This window comes from Xylaria bambusicola, assembly GCF_022495145.1.
Source record: "Xylaria bambusicola strain CBS 139988 unplaced genomic scaffold F5B22scaffold_44, whole genome shotgun sequence".
In the NCBI taxonomy this organism is placed as follows: domain Eukaryota; kingdom Fungi; phylum Ascomycota; class Sordariomycetes; order Xylariales; family Xylariaceae; genus Xylaria; species Xylaria bambusicola.
This window is the reverse complement of record NW_025953597.1, coordinates 169,956-187,727: the sequence shown is the minus strand read 5'-3', so window position 1 is coordinate 187,727 and position 17,772 is coordinate 169,956. Positions and strand designations below refer to the sequence as shown.

Genomic DNA, 17,772 nt, shown 5'->3' with positions numbered 1-17,772 from the left:
TCGGTTAGGATCGATGATATGAGATAGGGTGACCTTGGTTTTGTCAGCAACAAATGCTGGCCGTGAGATAGCCCTTGACAACGAGGTAGTATATAATACCTACCTTCTACTGAATAATTCACGAGAAAATTCGGAATCACCCATCGCCCTCTCTCTTTCATCCTTAATTTCTGATCTCTTTGTCCACTTACATCAGACGGCGGCACGCCCGGGCTCTCTGAACGCCAGGGTATCGCATCGCATCGCGGCGTGAGGCTTTCTCTGCGTTGCCAGTACAAGCCAGTTATATGAACGATATGCCCCTCGGATCCCCTCGGATATCCATACCGAGCACTGCACTTATCCAAGAACTATGTACGTCTTGTAGACCCTTTACTATCTACTCATGAGCATATGCATATTTTTTACACTACGGGGTGGGACGCTCAGGAGTCAGAACTCGTGTACGTCGACCATGATGAAGGAGATATTCGTACTTCAATCATATAAACTTGTCCACTTTAGGCACGTAGTTCGGTGGATGTAGTCGATTTAAGCGTAGGATCTATCCCTACTTGGGATGTGGTGAAGGGGAATAGACTCAGTCGGTAGATGGACATCTCAGCCAAATGCCTCACCTTGTTCCGATTCGCCCCTACAGTACCTACATGCACATGGGCCGTGCGCTGATCTCTCATCGATGAAAACTCATCGCCCTCTCTCCACCACCCGTCGGCATGGTTTATTACACAACCAATCAAGACACGGCTCTAGTCTCGCATTACTGTGCTTATCTGGACTGGAGAATTTGCCTCGGCTTGAGGGCCCTGCAAGCTGTCAGCGCGACACCACCTGTTTTATTGATTGGGGTAAGTAGGTACTTAGTAAGGCAAGGCGGAAGCAAGCTGTCAGCGCGATACCACTTGTGTTGGTTGGAGTAAGTAGGTACTTAGTAAGGCAAGGCGGCAGCAAGCTGTAAAATAAGTGCGCCGCCGTCATTGTTGCCCGGATTCCGCCCGGATCTCCAAATTCAATCTGTACCATAACTGCTAAATAGCGGTATCCGCCCCCATGAAGAGCCCTGGAGGAGAACTTTTCGTGGTTGTTTCCGGTCGCCCCCCGTCGGCACGCGAGCGAAGCGGCCGAGGCGGCCCCAATAGGGGCGTCGTGCTACCCCCGAATGCAAGACGTCAGCAGCGTCTAATATGATGATGCTCCATACCTACGGTAGGCCGAACTCTAAGATCACCACCCCCCTACCCCAAACTGTTACGGTACCGTGGCTCTCCATCGTTTTTAGATTTGTCGGCCAGAAGCCGACCTCGGTATGGCCAATTGCCTGTCATTCCCGCATCATCTGGCCGCATACTGCTCGCTCGCCCGGTCGGTTCTAACCATGCAGGTAATTATGACATTCGAATCATTCGCTCGTCGGTACCAACAGCCTGTTTCAGTGACCTTCTCTCCAACATTTGGTCCTTCTCGCAAGTGTCATGTTCGCGCTTTTCGTAATGCCGCTGCACTACACGAAGCGCGAGGGGTGGTTATACTAAAAGCTGGGAAGTTATAAAAGTCCATCAAGCTCCCGACGACATCTTTGGAATTCGCTCTTCAGATACAAACCAGTATAGAAATCAACAGTTTAATAATACCTCAGCGCAAAATATCTTTTCAAAATCTTAATCTTAGATCTCTACCTTTTTAGTTTGAAGCTCACCGAAATTTCATTTATATATAAGTCACCACATAATCTTTGCATCTTGACATAACCATCATGAGCGGAACCCAAGACAGAGTTGCCCACGGCAATGAAAAAGATTACGGTCGTCGTCTGCTGCCTCATGTAGTTGACGACATTGCCAGCAGAGAACCTGAGCGCGAATGTTTTTCTATCCCGCGAACCTCTGACCCTAAGGATGGTTGGAAGCCGGTGACATTCAAGCAGTACGCCAACGCCATCAATCATGTCGCTCGTAGAATTATCAACAACTGTGGCCATCCTCCCGTCAATGCTTGCCCCACGATTGCCTACGTCGGACCTAATGATGCTCGCTACATTGTCCTAACACTAGCTGCTGTTAAGGCGGGATACAAGGTGAATTGGCCGTCAATAACTTCTTGAAGACTCAAAATTAATGTGCATTGGATTAGGCCCTGTTTATTTCACCTCGTAACTCCCAGGAAGGGCAGTTGAGTCTTTTTGACAAGACGGACTGTCACATTCTTGTTTTCCCGAAGTCACATCGCACAATGGTGCAACCTTGGTTGCACGAACGAGATATGCAAGCCATTGAGACCGGTCCCATCGAGAATTGGTTCCCAGAGACGGAGGTAGAGCCGGTGCCATACCCCAAGACCTTCGAAGAAGCGAGATGGGAGCCGCTTTGCGTTCTCCACACCAGTGGCTCGACCGGTATTCCCAAGCCCATTGTCGTTCGCCACGGCATGATGGCGATCAGCGACATCTACCATACAAAGCCGGATTGGAACGGACACAAGATCTTCATCAAAGGATTTTGTGAAAATATCAAAAGAAATTTCTTCACAAGTACGTTGACATGTTGCTACTAGGCAAGTTTTTACTAAGAAATGCATACAGTGCCCCTGTTCCATGCCGCTGGATTATTCGCCTTCTTGATTATTGCTATATATTTTGAAACGCCAGCGGCACTTGGTATTCCTGAAAGACCTTTGTCGGCTGATTCTGTAGCCGAGTCCCTTGAAAATGCTGACGTACAAGGGACAATGCTTCCGTTAGTACTGCCTTTCCAGGGCAACATCCCCTTTCTACTGTATAAGAGAACCTGTTACTAACTGTGCGAACTCCTTTAGACCTGCCATTCTTGAAGACATGAGCCAAAGCGAGCGCTACATTGAGTCTCTGAGAAAGTTGAACATAGTATACTTCGCTGGCGGTTAGTTCCCTTCAACTCTTGAACTCTGTAGCCAACTAGAGACTGATACATCAATAGGAAATCTAGCGAGGGAGGCTGGAAATAGATTGGTTGAGAGCGGCGTCAAGCTTGCTAATGTCATCTCTGCTACGGAGTATGTGAGAAGCTTCTCGTACATGTTGAACATCGGCTGATCGGATGTCATAGATTCTTCCCATTCCCAGTCTACTTGCAGCCTAATACTAAGTTGTGGCAATACTGTGAGTCTCATTCCGGAAATACTCTATTTCCCATCATATTTGAAGCACTTGAAACTGCTTCCCTGACACTTAACATCGGAAGAACCTCACTAACACCTTCCCCTTTGAAGTTATTATCCACACAGAAGACTTTGGAGCGGATTGGAGAAAAGTAGAAGGCGAGGATGATGTTTATCAGCTGGTCTGCGTACGCAAGGATAAAGAACCAGGCATCCAGGGGTTCTTCTACACGTTCCCGGACGATAACGAGTACGATACGAAGGACTTGTATAAGCCACATCCCACTCTGCCTGATCACTGGATCTACTACGGACGCGCAGACAGTGAGTAATGTGTTCCTCCTTTAACATGATACTGTTCACTTTTGAAAGAGTTACAGTTGCTAACAGCTCACTATCCAGATATCATCGTCTTCTCCACCGGCGAAAAGCTAAACCCCGTGACCATAGAAGAGATAGTCTCTGACCATCCCGATCTGAAAGGCGCCCTCGTAGCCGGAACGGGACGCTTCCAACCGTGTTTGCTACTAGAACCAGTGTCACAACCCAAGAACGAAACCGAAGCTCAAGAGCTTATTGACAGGGTATGGCCCTTGGTAGTCACCGCGAACAAAGAGACGGTTGCCCATGGCCAGATCGGGCGAGAATTTGTTAGGCTATGCCCTCCCGAGAAGCCTTTCCTGCGAGCTGGAAAGGGCACAATTCAAAGAGCAGGCACATTGAAATTGTATAAAGACGAAATCGACGAGCTGTATGAGAAGGCCGGCCAGGTGGCGGATGGAGCCGCGCCTGAATTGAACCTCAGCTCTGAACAGACTCTGATCGAGTCCATTCAGGACTTGTTCCACAGCAGGCTCGACAGTGGACAAGTTCTCGAGCCAGACACTGATTTCTTTGCTTCTGGTGTAAGTACTTTCACAATCAGCTCTTGTTGAATTCTCTCGTGCCAAGACGGAGATCTAACTTGATGAACAGATCGACAGTATGCAAGTAATTGGTGCCTCTCGATTGCTTCGCGCCGGACTAGAATCCGCAGGCCACCAAGTCGACGCCGACGCTATTGCAACGCGTGTTATCTACGGCAATCCTACACCTGAGAAGTTGGCCAAATACATACTATCTCGTGTCCGACAGGGCAACGTGCCCACTGCCGTAGCGGAGGAGGAGCACGAAATCGACGATATGAACGCGTTGTGGCAGAAATACACAAAAGACCTACCAAAGGCGAAGCCGGGTCGTCCAAACCCCTCAGACGATGGGCAGGTAGTAGTCCTGACGGGCTCTACAGGCATGTTGGGGTCGTACATGCTTGATCAGATGATTAGAAGCCCCCGAGTGAAGAGGATCATCTGCCTCAACCGGTCACAGGATGGCGGCAAGGAGCGGCAGGCGCAGGCAATGAAGCAACGCGGACTATCCACGGACGACTCAAAGTGCACATTCTTACACGCCGACATGTCCCGATCCGACTTCGGACTTCCGCGCGACGCATTCAACGAGCTACTCGCAACGGCAGACCGGTTCATCCACAACGCGTGGCCCGTCAACTTCAACATCCCGGTGCAATCCTTCGAGCCGCACATCCGGAGCGTCCGCAACATCGGCGACTTCGCGGCGCAGGCGGCGAAGCGCGTGGCCGTGGTCTTCATCTCGTCGATCGGCACGGGCGAACGGTGGGACACGAGCGCCGGGAAACTCCCCGAGAAGCGCCTCGAAGACCTCGCGCTGCCTGCGGCCGGCTACGGACGCAGCAAGATGGTGGGCAGTCTGATCCTCGAGGACGTGGCGCAGGCGGGCGACTTCCCGGCGGCCATGATCCGCGTAGGCCAGATCGCGGGGCCGCAGGCCGAGAAGGGGTTCTGGAACAAGCAGGAGTGGCTGCCGTCGATCATCGCGAGCAGTCTGTACCTCGGGGCGCTGCCGTCGGACCTGGGGAGTTTCGAGCGCGTGGACTGGACGCCGGTGGAGAGCATCGCGGGGCTCGTGCTCGACGTCTCTGGGGTATCGCAGGACGTCGGCGCAGATGAGATTGCCGGCTACTACCACGGCGTGAACCCTTCGGCGACGACGTGGACGGCGCTAGCGCCCGCGGTGCAAGAATTCTACGGCACGGAGCGGATCAAGGAGCTCGTGAGTTTCCGCGAGTGGGTTGAGAGATTGGATGAAAGCCAGACGGGAGACATGCAGGCGCTAGACAAGAACCCCGGCGTCAAGCTGTTGGATTCGTACCGCGGGATGGCGGCCGAGGGAGTGAAGCCCGTTGTCTTCGACATGGCGCGTACGACGCTGCGGAGCCCCTCGATGCGCGAGGCGAGACCCGTGACGACGGAGTTGATGAGACACTGGTGTCGACAATGGAACTTTTGAGAGGGGAGTTGAGGCTATTTACCTACCTATGCTATGTACTTGTTTTGACCCAACCCTCTCTCTGTTCACTGGTCAGGATAGGAGATACAGGTGTCTTTATTTGATTTTATATATAAGCAGGCTAATTTAGAAATTTTCATTAATTCATGAACCATTAATAAACATACAACTTGACCTTTCGTGTACAACTTGCGTGTCCAAGTGTAGCAGGTATGTACCGTAGAGGTGAGGTGGTCTTTCTTCAACTTGGCTTCAAAGCATCCCTTACCTATAGGTACTGATATAAGGATACTGTACTGGTTAGGTGCATTGACCACTGAACTTCCCACCTACAACCTTCACTTATTTAGCTGGCTATAGCACTCGCTGGCGAGTTATTCAATAAACCATATTTTGGCTATGGCCGTCCACTCTCTATCACGACCTCGAGAACATGACTTCTTTTCACATTCAGCTGGAAAACTCCTCGTCTTCCAGCTTCCATGATCTGTGGTAAATGAGAACATATCAATGTAGGAAAGTTATGTGTTTCCAGCCAAGAATTCTTCTACTCTACAGCCCACAATACATCATAATATGTAGGTATCTAGCTGTCCACGTACCAGTCGAGGCGGTGAAAGAAAAAAGTGAGAGACTCTCACTGGATACAGAGGTGTAGAAATCTCTCAGTTTTTCCTTGCACCGCCTCGCCAGTTTCATAGGTACCTATTTGATCTAGTGGCACGCTTTAGGTTTCCTGTGGCTGTGCGTGCTTGAGATCAGGTACCTACCTACTTCCGATATCATGTGATGGAACACTGACGAACGCCTGCACTCTTTAGGTTGAACCTTAGGTAGGTACAGTACCATCCGATCTTGATATATACATATATACACTTAAAGATGTAGACAATTAATTATCTGCTAATTTCTTGCTTCATTGATATAAATACCTGCCCATCTATGTAGGTAAGTATACATATAATTATTATTCTGTTCCAAGTCGTCAATAAATACAGCTCGCGCCAAGTCGGTACCAAGCCGGCGAGCTGTGGCTCGTGCCCCCCACGTTGCTGGGCTCTAGGGTTTACCTATGGATATGTACCTCTTCTTCGTGGCAGGCTCGGCAGGTACCTACCTTACCTGCTGAACTGTGCTGAGCTGTGCTGGAGCTAGGTACCTCTCCAGGTACTTACAGGTAGGCAGTCAGAGCGCTGTGGCGCCTTGGGCCGGTAAAATCCCAGCGCACTGTCGCCTCACTCCAGTTGCCTTGGGCAGACCTTTCCAATGGGTCAAGCAAAGTACCTGGCTGGCACTAGCCCACTCCGAGGTACCTCTGGGTCAAATTCGAATGATTCAGGAAAAAAATACAACTTTTTCGATAAAGTTGCTCCAACACCACGACTCGACTCGACGTACGATTCCCAGCCAACCACCATCGCCGCAGTAAACCTTATACCGTCCCCCATCCGATACGACCATCCCCAGCATTTCACAGCTGTGCTTCATCGCCATCCCCATCGTCAGTCACTATTCTTGTGCGAACAGCGAACAGCCCACCACTCTGCTCAATCGTTTCAGCATCATTCTGTTGATAGCAATAGCGATAGCGATAGCGATAGCATCATCAGCAATAGCTTCCAGCATTCGCCTGCTCTTGCACTCCATCCAGTCCGCGTTATTGGCCGCGTAAGAAAAAGAAACAAAAAACACTTCGAAAGAAGGAGAACGCGACCGTGATCGGCCAATCTCCCTCCCTCCATCTGGTCCACCGACGACGACGACGACGACAACGATAATTACGACGAGACGTACCTTTCTCTACCTACCGCCTTTGCCTCCAGTTGCCAAGTCTTCTCTCATTGCTGCTGGCCATTTCTGGAGCTGCAAGCAACAGAAGAGGAATCCGCCCAAATCAACGTGCGTGTGTTTCCTGGTACTGCTGTACTATAGCAAGACAGCCTCATTTTCAAGATCAAGATGGCTACAAATCTCCCTTCCACCTTCGCGTCGGCCGCAGCCGGACAAAATTCCAATCGCGACGCAAGATCCGGCAGCAGAGGTGACGGACGTGGGAATGCAAGCGGAGAGTGGTATGTGCCCTTGCCCTCGACTTGTTCACTTTTGCACAATTATTGTGCCGTCTAGCCTATGGCCCCTCATCTGCATCTCACTTCCCTGGGCTTTTTTACTTGATGTCGTTCAGGGCCTGGTTGCCAAGAGTGCCTTTTGGGCATATCGTGATTGTCGAGACAAACCTCGATCGATTCATGGTTAAACTCTTCCTGGCCGACAACGCTCTGTCCTCTGCACTTTACTTTACTCGTTGTCACTCTTACCTCGAATGGTCGCATCGTAGCTACCCCAGGCACATGCACCTACTCTAACACATCTCTCAATATATCTACCAAAAACTTGCTAACTATCGCTAATTCAATTGACTATGCAGGTCTCGCCCGGCACGCACCATGAATGGCACCATGACTTTCCGCCGCACATCTACGACGCCTTCAAGCCAAGCCCTGAACCAATCAAACTCGTCAGAACCCGTGTCTGTTTCAGACGACCCTTCCGTTCTCGCAGCTATGCCCGTTGGTTCTACAGTCGTCGAAGACGCTGCGCCGAGGAGGTATTCCCGCGAGGATATGCTATCCATGTTCAGCCATGTGCAACAGGATTTGCGCTCACAGCAGCCTGATGTTTCCGCTATTTTTGTGTCCGGCTGGAGTCCGGGTCACGCTAATGGCGTATCGACTCGCGGATGGGGCAAATCCAATGACTCGCACGTGCTTCCTCAAGAGCCCGACATTTGCTGGGATGCGAGTGGCTCTACAAAGGCTATAGGCTTGCAAGACATGACAAGTGAGGAAAAAGATGTAGGTCTGACTTCTATCATCAAATTGACAACATTGTCTGCTAGACGCGAAAGACTGATATTCGTGTGACGCTAGGCCTTCTTGGACGTCAACTCCACCATGAAGCCCCCGGCGGCCCAGAACAAGGAAGGGGTCCATCCGGGGGGAGGCATGAATGGTCGGAAGACTTCTCTGTCCCAGGGTACCTCTAGCAGCTTCGGGTTGCCTTCAGCTTCGAATACCTCCCGTCCAGGTACACGGCGTCGTGAAACAGGAGACACCAATCCGTTTTCTGGGGCCGGTGGTTTAAACTCACCCATCTCCGCGAATCGCCCTTCGCGAGACAATGGTTCACTTTGGTTGGATCGAAAGAATACCGATGCCAAGGATTCATCAATGTGGGAGGAACCCGAAGAGGACCTGGGGACGAGGGATACTACAACCAAGTCCATGCCATTTGGTGGTCTCATTCGTACCAGTACAAATACTAGTACGACACCATTTGGTGCTTCTTCTCCGTGGCAAACGACCCCGTCGGGCGGATCATCCGGGTTGGGCAGTTTTGGGAACTTTGCACTGCCTGGCTCCACCATCGGGGAGAAACGTCCTGGAACTACACGAGGTGAGAGTCGTTTGGCTCATTTGATTCCAAGAGACACATCAGAAAACTCATCTAACAAATTGGGCGATGGCCCCACCGCTGCCGATTCAAGTCGGACATGGCGCCCCCGCCCACGGACTGATACGGATCCATTTGGCGACGAGGGCCTCTCTGGAAGTGCTGTGTTGGGCGGCGCTCAAGACACGAGCCCTCCAGCGGTGCCTCAGCCTCAACGTCACTTGCACTCGTATGATACACCGATCAAAGGATCCGCTAGTGATTTCGGTATGTCTGGACTGAACCTTGGTGGTCATGGCGACCATGACCCGACTCCATTAAGTCCGTCAGAAACGAATCCTTTTCGAAGTCCCCCGGGAGACCGCGGTGACCATGATGAGATTTTGGATAAGTCCCAGGGACTTGGTGTCGACCATGGCCTGAATTATGGTGGTGGGGTGCTACGGTCGTTCCCTCATAGCGCCGTAGATGGAAGTGATCGAAGCCAGACGTCTAGTGTCAGCGCCAAGGCCTATCCTTTGGGCAATCTCTCTGGGTGGCCATCCTCCGGTACCCCAGACCGGGAGAGAGCCCCGTTCGGCGGGTTTGGTGGCTCCCTATTCGGCCAAATGGGCGACATGCAATCACCCGGACTCGGTAATCTTGGAGGTGTGTTCGGTCCTGCAACAACAGGAAGTCTTAGTGGGACCGGGTCTTTGAGCCGTGGCAGCAAGCTGGGCTCTTTATTCCCGGCGGCCATGCAAGCGCAGATGCAGTCACATGAAAATGAAAATTTGGGAGATTCGATGCCTGATATCCGCCAGCCCAATCCCCTCGGTGCAATTGGACGCAACCCCCTGAACGACCATGGGAGGGAAATGGAGAGTCCTATGAGATCTGGCAGAGGGGTTTTTGCGAATATGTTCGCCTCTCATGCTGAGGCGAGTCGTACACCAGCAGCTACAGATCCCATGCTTCATGGTGGCATTTCCGCTGCCCCAGGCCAATCGTTTACCGCTACGAGCAGCACTCCTGCCTATGCAGCCATGCAGTCTTCTGAACCACCCTCCGCTCAAGCGCGCACCATGGTTATGCCAGATCGCATGCGCTGGACGTATCTTGATCCTCAGGGCAGTGTCCAAGGTCCATTCACTGGTTTGGAGATGAACGACTGGTATAAAGCCAATTTCTTCACGCCGGACTTGAGAGTCAAGAAATTGGAAGACGTGGAGTTTGAGCCACTGGGTCAACTGATCAGGCGCATCGGGAACTCCCGTGAGCCATTCTTGGTCCCCCAGATTGGCATCCCTCATGGACCTCCAGCACAAGGCGGTCCATTCTCCCCCAATGCTAGCGGTGTAATCCAGCCTCCTCTCTTGGCCGCCTTTCCTAGTTTTGGAAGAACCTTGACCGCCGAGGAGCAGAATAATCTAGAGAGGCGCAAACAGGAAGAGCAGTATCTTGTAGCGCGCCAGCGCGAATTTTTCTCTAGCCAGCAGGCAATGGGTCGGATGCCGATGCAAGGCGTACCTGGCCTGAACCACCATTCCAGTGCCCATAGTCTACACAGCCAGCCGAGCTTTGGAAGTATAACATCCCCCATCACGGCACCTCCCCAGGCTCCCATCGGCCCAATCGCTACAGGGAATTCTTTTTTCGATTCGCTAGCCACACGTCAACCCGCCGCGCACGGTAACTCTGGTCCCCTCCCCGATGTTTTTCGCGAGGATGAATTGACCGGTGCCGAGCGCCAGGTGCTGGCTAGCATGCACAACACGGGAGCGTTAGGCGGGAACCTCCCTCAACAATCCATTGACGTAACTTCACCCGAATCTGGTAATCAGACTCAACTGCCCGAAGCCAGCGAGCTTACCGACGACCATGAAGGATTCCGCGACAGGCTGCAAGAATTCAAACAACTTCGCGCACAACACGATGCGGAGACCCTGGAGCAGAATTTTACACAAGGCTCTCAACAAGCCGGAGATGAAACAGTGTCTCGGGCCGCCAGACAAGCTGAGGCTTCTGACCCCTCATTCACATCCGAGCGACCCAGCGAGCTAGACACTGTGCGACAAGCCCACAAGAAAGAGCCCGCGACGGTAAGCAAAGAGTTCAAGGAGTATCAGCAGGCTCAAGCTGCGGCAGCGGCAGCAAAACTAACCGGGTTGCCTATGCCGTTCCCACCACCGCCCTCGGGCACTCCACTTCCCGCACCTGCTCCTCAGCGCGTTCGCTCCAACCTGCCAGAGCAATATGCCACTAGTTCTCGATCTGGTACTCCGGATGTTAGTTCGGCGACATCTACACAGATTCCTCCTCTCGCCCCGTGGGCGAAAGACGGTGGTGTAGAATCACACAAAGGTCCAAGCCTCAAGGAAATACAGCAAGCCGAGGCTCTGAAGGCCGCCAAGGCAGAAGAGGCTGCAGCTCTAGCACGACGCGTCATGCTCGAGCAGGAAGCAGCGCGTGAGCGTGAGAAGGCAGCAGCAGTGGCACCTGGTCTCCCGACCTCAAGCACTTGGGGCACTGCATCTCCAGTCAGCGCCGGGCCAGTAAGCAGCCCTTGGATCAAACCCACGGTCGGGAAAGGAACGGTGCCGAGCTCATCTACACCAAGCGCCTCATCTGACAAGAAAAAGACACTGGCAGATATCCAGCGCGAGGAGGAGGCGCGGAAGCAGAAGGCTCGGGATCTCGCAGCACAAAGTGGACTAACGGCATCAGGGGGTAAACGCTACGCCGATCTTGCCAGCAAGACTGGTGCACCAAGCGTCCCGGGTGCGCCCAGTGGTAATCAAGCATCTCCAGCACCAGTCGGCTCCGGTTGGGCCACAGTTGGGGCAGGCGGCAAGGTCAAAGCGCCCCCTACCGGCCCCGCCTCACAGGGTCGCTCAGCCAGTTCAGCCGGGCTCAAGCCCGCGACTAGCGCCCCGGCCCCTTCGCCTCGTCCGACGGTAAAAAACACGGCATCAACAGCAGGCAGTGGTCGAACGGAGGCTGTGGATGAGTTCAACAAGTGGCTCAATAGCCAACTATCTCGAGGCATTACCGGTGTTACGGACAGTAAGTAGACCGACTCGTGACGGGCCTTCCCCAACTCCACCCAGCCCATCGTTTACATGATTGTTTGATAATACTTGTACTAAACGAAGTCGTCGCAGTTGATACATTCGCATCGACTCTGGTGGCTTTCCCGTTGGTGCCTGAGATCATCTCAGACGCCATCTACGCCAACTCGAAGACCATGGACGGGCGCCATTTTGCGCAGGAGTTTATCCGACGCAAGAAGCTCGCAGAGAAGGGCATCGTGGAGAAGCAGCCAGTCAACAGCCCGTCGACGGATGCTCAGTCCGCCAGTGGGGGTGGGTGGAACGAGGTGGCCAAGAAGAGCAGCCACAAGGACAACACCAGCGACACAAGCTCGATTCAAGGTGCAGGCTTCAAGGTAGTCCCGTCTCGCAAGAAGGGCAAGAAATAAAGGGGGGTGATTTAGGAGCAAAAAGTAGGTGGTGGTGGTTGAGAGGAATGTCCGTCTACTGATGTCTACTGATGTCTACTGCCGGACGGCGATACTTGATGTACGGCAAGCCGGGTGATGTGATACGACAGTGTTACCCATGAGTGTAGAAACTTGTCAAGCATGCTGCATCGCATCAGCCTTGTACATAGTACACGGCTGTATCTGAAGTTGGACGAGGAAGAAAGAAGCTGACTGTAGTTGCTGAGCGCTAGCGAAGATGCCTTGTTGAGCGAATTGTATCGACTAGGCTGAATGAATTTGCTGAGCACATTGCAATGCTACCTCCTGTCTGAGTGATAAGGTAACAGATTCAGGCTGACTATCAGCAATAGAATGCAATCTACCATGCTTAATACACGGTGGACTAGTATAAATAATCCTACGTGAACACACGCTTTATATAATTACCTACCCTACATTGGCGGTTACCTAGCAAGGGTTGAGCTAGGTATTAGATTAGATGGCGGCTTAATGTGGAGGCATGCAGGTACTTTACGAGCCTGGTGCGCCAGCTGTGTGCGCCTGGCAGCTCATGTACAGCGTGCAGTGCACTGCCCCTCCATTTGCCCCTCGACTGCCCCTCCCCCACTATGTCGCGTTTTTTTTTTTTTTCTTCTTCCTGTTATCCTACCAGCAAGAACACCGCAAGCAGTAGTAGGTAGGTAGTATATATAGAGATCTGTTCTAGTATATTCTAGTTTACTGTAATCAAATCAATTCTCAGTTTCGGATGTGCTTTGCTAAGTTAAAAGAAAATCCTTAGCCAGAGCTATCTTAACCACGTACCAGCGTACACTTTGCGATATTTGGTGCTATCTTCCTAGGTTAGCTCACCAAAATTCACCAAGTCACTACCTTCCAAGCAGACCACCGGAAAAGAAAGGTCAATCTCTCTTATTGATGCACATGGGGAATATTTGAATGTTATTTTACAAGTGAAGGAACACAACATAAAAGGCAGAAATAAGACGTCTGTCTATGTTGACTCAAGATGTCGTCTATATCTACGGGTGATGCCGTGAGCTCGACGGACAAGGAGCCCTGGGCTACCATACTGTGCCCTCATACACTTCTATCCATCGAAAAGACCGCCGCTGAAAGCACATTCAGTCAGATATTAGCAGAGCCACTATCGAGAGAACTGGTCGGGCGTTTCGCCCGCTATACTATCCATCCCGAGCCTGTGCCGCCCGACAGCCAGGATTTCATAGCCTCGCCCTCAGCTACGATGTTAGAGCTGGCCAAGGCAGGCCTCAAACTAGCATTTGCATCTCTAGCTGCCTTTTTGCAGGCCAACGTCACCGGCCCCGTTCTCACTGATGCGCATTCGTTCGAGGCCGTCTTTCTGGAACACTTTACAGCTTCAACGAATTCCGAGCATTCTACAGATGGGCCTAAAGTTGTTGAGAATACTGCGAGTCCCCAAACTACAATAGAGAACCTCCGTTTTCGGTGTCAGCGTTCCCTTGATACTGATGGTGTCTCTCCATACCCGCATATTCCTTATATCGAGCTTTTCTGCTTGGCGCGCTTCCTGCTAGCTACGGGAGGCGTCTTGCCTAGCGCTCACTCCATTCCCTTAGCAAAGCATCTTGCTTGGTCGAGGTTGAGGGTTAACCTGTGGCATTACAAGCTACTCACACAGCCGTCGCTGGGACCTGGCTCCTTATACACCAAGAGCGGTCGCTGGACTGACGTCGCTACCCTGCAAGAGTTGATCCAGGCAAGTCTGACTGACGCTGAAACCGCCCTATTCGGGTCCGGTGCTACAAGTGAAACCATCCAAGATTTCCAGTGGCCCTCTGAATCTCAGATCTTATTCAGACTAGAAGAAGCCAACTGTCACATCTTACTTGGGAACGATACTAAGGCTCTTCAGGCGCTAGAAGATGCCACGAGACTTCGTGGTTTCATTTATGCCCTCTCTGGCGCACTGGGTAAGCGCACACGCTTTCAAGAGAACAGTTTCAGTCAACTCGTGGTTCTCGCAAAAAGTCTACAATTGTCATCCGAATCTACCAAGGAGCGGGGAGAGAAAGAAACAGCCCCATCGGCTCTCCTATTGAATGACGATACTTTGTTAGAGAAGATTCAATTTAACAATGATGAGCTTTCTCAATCGGGTTCTTCCCTGCCTATTGAACTACAGAAAATCAAACCAGATGATCAGCCGAAACTGCATCCAGTAGACCAGATAATTCTACTTACCGAGGCCACTCTCAAGGATACATTCTCTCCATCTGACACCCTTACATTAGAGGAAATACTTCCATATGCAGTGAGGGTCATCAATGACGAATCTGTTAATTGGCAGATATATACCCAAGCTCTCCTTGTTAGATCACGTATCGAACTGAACAGGAGTCGCACAGTTGAGAGGGGTGTATTGCAGATGCAAGCTGTGGCAGACCAAGTCATCGCCGACACTCAAGATAACTCCCCGTCAACAACAGCACAACAACAAGATTCCGCTCTTGATGTTCCCGGAATAGTAGTTACCTCTGATGGCGAACCCGCAACTCATGTAAACAACAAGAAACCAACGTCATTCCTACCAGCCCCCAAACCATCCGAATCGGCGACACCGGAAGAACGACTTCGGTATGTAAATGCCTTGGCATCACCACCACGGTGGCATTTAGAGTCGGAGCTTGCGTATGCCTGGACTTCAGTTGGGTCGCTCGTTTCCGCATTAGAAATATTCAAGCGCCTAAGACTCTGGCCGGAGGTTGCCCTCTGTCTTGCTACCGCCGGCGCCTCAGACGATGGATCTGGTCGTGGTGCAGGAGGAGAGGAGAAAGCTCGCGCCATTGTACGATGGCAGTTATTCAAACGATCGACAGACTCATCGGACGGTGTTGACGATGAGGACAAGATCGACCTCGATTCCATCAAGCCCGGCGATTTTCACGGGCCGGAACGATCGCCGCCCCCGCCCAACGCGCCCCGCCTCTTCTGTATCTTGGGCGACATGGAAAACGACGCGAGCCATTACACACGGGCCTGGGAGATCTCGAACCGGCGCTTCGCACGGGCCCAGAAATCATTGGGTGAGTTTTATCTGCAGAACAAGGAGTGGGATAAAGCGCGCCAGGCCTACCAGCAAGCCGTCGGCGTGAATAGATTGAGCCCAGAGCTATGGAACCGACTAGGCGACATCGAGCTTCGCATGGGTCATTTCCCTGACGCGGCCGAAGCCTTCCAGCGAGGCATCGCAACGGCCAATGGGAAGGAAGGGGGCGAAGATGCTCGGACATGGAGTAATCTTGGCACGGCGTATCTTAGCTGGTATCGCGAAGTGCTCGCCGAGGCGAAAGCGCGAAAGGCGAAGACAGATGCCGACGACGACGAGGAAAACGACGACAGCAGCGCCAACATGCCCAGCACTCAACGCGCGGCGGAGCTCGGGCGTTCCGCATCGCAGCTCCTGCAAGACTCGCTCTCAGCCTTCAAGCGCGGCGCCACGATCGCGAATTCCAACTGGCGGATCTGGGACAACGTGATCACGCTCGCGGCGAGCCTGAAGCCCGTCCCGGCCCTCGACGACGTCCTCCTCGGCGTGAAGAACGTGGTTCGCATCAGGCAGACGGAGAGCGCGCTCGATCCCGAGATTCTCGCGCTTTTGGTCCGCGAGGTCACGAAGACCCCTGCCCCCGTTCGTGCTACAAATAATAGTGATAGTAGTGAAAGTGGAATACACGATCCGCCACGGGGCTCGCTAGAGCACAAAGTGCTGTCTCTTTTCGAGACGGAGATCGTGCCCCTTATCACTTCTAGCTCTACAGCCTGGGACCTAGTCTCCCGCCTGCGGGCGTGGAAGAGGGATTACGGCGGCGCGCTGGATGCCGCGGAAAAGTCGTGGCGCGCTGCGATTAACCCCGGCAGCGTCGGAAGCACGCTATCTGCGTCAAGCGGCGGGAGTCAAGAAGCGAGTTGGTTGACGGATGCGGAGAAGTGGGATGTCGTCGTGCAGCGGACGGCGGACCTCGTCGCCGCGTACGAGAATTACGGAGCTAGGATTGAAGGGATTGGGGATCGATGGAGGGGGAAGACGAGGAGTGCTGTGCGGAGCGTGCTGGGGAAGGCGAAGGAGGCGTGGGAGGGGGATGAGAGGTGGCTGGTGTTGAAGGATTTGATGGATGGGTTGAGATAGATAGTGAATAGAGTGATGTATATTGTGTGCGTGATAATGTTATTGTTTTGATAGAGTATGGTTCGCAGGGAGTACGACTGGATATTTGATGTTGTGCTGTTTTCTATCACGAGTATGTTCAGTCCCTGTCAAACAAGGACAGGACGTTTCTGGTGTCGATGTAAACACTTTAGCTTCAAATATTTAACGCAGCTTCATATGACAGAGCTACAGAATTCAAGTATTTTCAAAAATAAAAAGTTCATTTCATCTAAATTCTTTCTTTCATTTCACTTTCTCAAACCAAGCCAAGCCAAGCCCATCCAATCCAAACCAAACCTATCCAAAACCGTTCCAAAAACCAACCATCCAATTCCTCCCTCATACAAATCCAACCCCTCTCTACTCCTCTACCCCATCTATTTCCCAGATATTGTTGAAAAAAAGGCAAAGTACAGTACACCTACGCCATACCCGCCGTACCACCACCCAGCCAAGCCGTTCACCACCATCCCGGCGCCTTCCATACAGAAAGAGAACAACCACAAAGTAAGGAAAAAGAAGGGAGAGACAAGTTGGTTTACAGTTACATGTTTAAATAAAACAAAAAGGAAGTCCAAGGAGTGAGAATGTAGTTAATTAGATTTGGGAAAAGCAAGAAAAAACGTGCGATTGCATTGCATTGCGATAAAAGCCAAGAGCAGTACGGAATGAAAAACAAACGCCTAGACCAAACACGAAAAGAAAATGAAAAAAGGACCGAATTTGAGGACCGAAGCCCCCAGAATGAAGGAAGGGCACTGGATTTGATAATCGATTTGAAACATCTTTCAGGTGGACCGGTTAAGTTCAGTGAACGCGGAGGCAAAGCAGCTAAGTAGCCAGTGTTAGATACTTCTCAGCTAATACCGAGTTCTGCCTCGTTCGCGAGTTTTTTTTGAAAAAACGTAGTTTATCTGGATCGCATGGCGGGTCGCAGTTCATATTATTATTGCCAAGTAAGTCAGTCAGTAAGGAGTCTGTCGGCCATGGTGGTGGTAATGGCGATAGTATTGCCGAGTGAGTGGACGGACAGGACACGTGAGAAATGATTAGAGCAGGATATAGCTGCTGGGCGAACGGTAGGTAGGTAGGTAGGTAGTCAGTCCATGTGATGATACGTGTGGGTTGAATGAAGGTAATTATC

General features: G+C 51.8%; 3 protein-coding genes across 3 annotated transcripts; all 3 read left to right on the top strand.

Annotated features, from left to right (window-relative positions):
- The first annotated feature begins 1,651 nt into the window (after positions 1–1,651).
- On the top strand, positions 1,652–5,747 carry F5B22DRAFT_378949 (uncharacterized protein). Its single transcript, XM_047971255.1, has 9 exons — positions 1,652–2,074; positions 2,131–2,527; positions 2,579–2,732; positions 2,812–2,894; positions 2,952–3,027; positions 3,081–3,133; positions 3,244–3,456; positions 3,535–4,037; positions 4,108–5,747. The coding sequence occupies exons 1-9, from the start codon at positions 1,754–1,756 to the stop codon at positions 5,497–5,499; spliced, it is 3,192 nt and encodes a 1,063-aa protein (XP_047827843.1). The 5' UTR covers positions 1,652–1,753; the 3' UTR covers positions 5,500–5,747.
- A 1,085-nt stretch (positions 5,748–6,832) lies between these two features.
- On the top strand, positions 6,833–12,898 carry F5B22DRAFT_619057 (uncharacterized protein). Its single transcript, XM_047975761.1, has 4 exons — positions 6,833–7,571; positions 7,928–8,354; positions 8,430–11,997; positions 12,096–12,898. Exons 1-4 carry the CDS (start codon positions 7,459–7,461, stop codon positions 12,410–12,412), a joined length of 4,425 nt encoding a protein of 1,474 aa, XP_047827842.1. The 5' UTR covers positions 6,833–7,458; the 3' UTR covers positions 12,413–12,898.
- A 385-nt stretch (positions 12,899–13,283) lies between these two features.
- On the top strand, positions 13,284–17,033 carry F5B22DRAFT_378862 (uncharacterized protein). The gene has a single exon (XM_047971254.1). The coding sequence runs from the start codon at positions 13,446–13,448 to the stop codon at positions 16,605–16,607; it is 3,162 nt and encodes a 1,053-aa protein (XP_047827841.1). The 5' UTR covers positions 13,284–13,445; the 3' UTR covers positions 16,608–17,033.
- Positions 17,034–17,772: the final 739 nt, after the last annotated feature.

Excerpts from the sequence above, each read along its gene's own strand:
- F5B22DRAFT_378862 (XM_047971254.1), top strand. The coding sequence starts at position 13,446 with ATGTCGTCTATATCTACGGGTGATGCCGTGAGCTCGACGGACAAGGAG.
- F5B22DRAFT_378949 (XM_047971255.1), top strand. The coding sequence starts at position 1,754 with ATGAGCGGAACCCAAGACAGAGTTGCCCACGGCAATGAAAAAGATTAC. Across the intron at positions 2,895-2,951 it reads CATAGTATACTTCGCTGGCG|GAAATCTAGCGAGGGAGGCT; the intron begins GTTAGTTCCCTT and ends ATACATCAATAG. Across the intron at positions 3,134-3,243 it reads TACTAAGTTGTGGCAATACT|TTATTATCCACACAGAAGAC; the intron begins GTGAGTCTCATT and ends TCCCCTTTGAAG.
- F5B22DRAFT_619057 (XM_047975761.1), top strand. The coding sequence starts at position 7,459 with ATGGCTACAAATCTCCCTTCCACCTTCGCGTCGGCCGCAGCCGGACAA. Across the intron at positions 7,572-7,927 it reads GGGAATGCAAGCGGAGAGTG|GTCTCGCCCGGCACGCACCA; the intron begins GTATGTGCCCTT and ends TTGACTATGCAG. Across the intron at positions 11,998-12,095 it reads CATTACCGGTGTTACGGACA|TTGATACATTCGCATCGACT; the intron begins GTAAGTAGACCG and ends AAGTCGTCGCAG.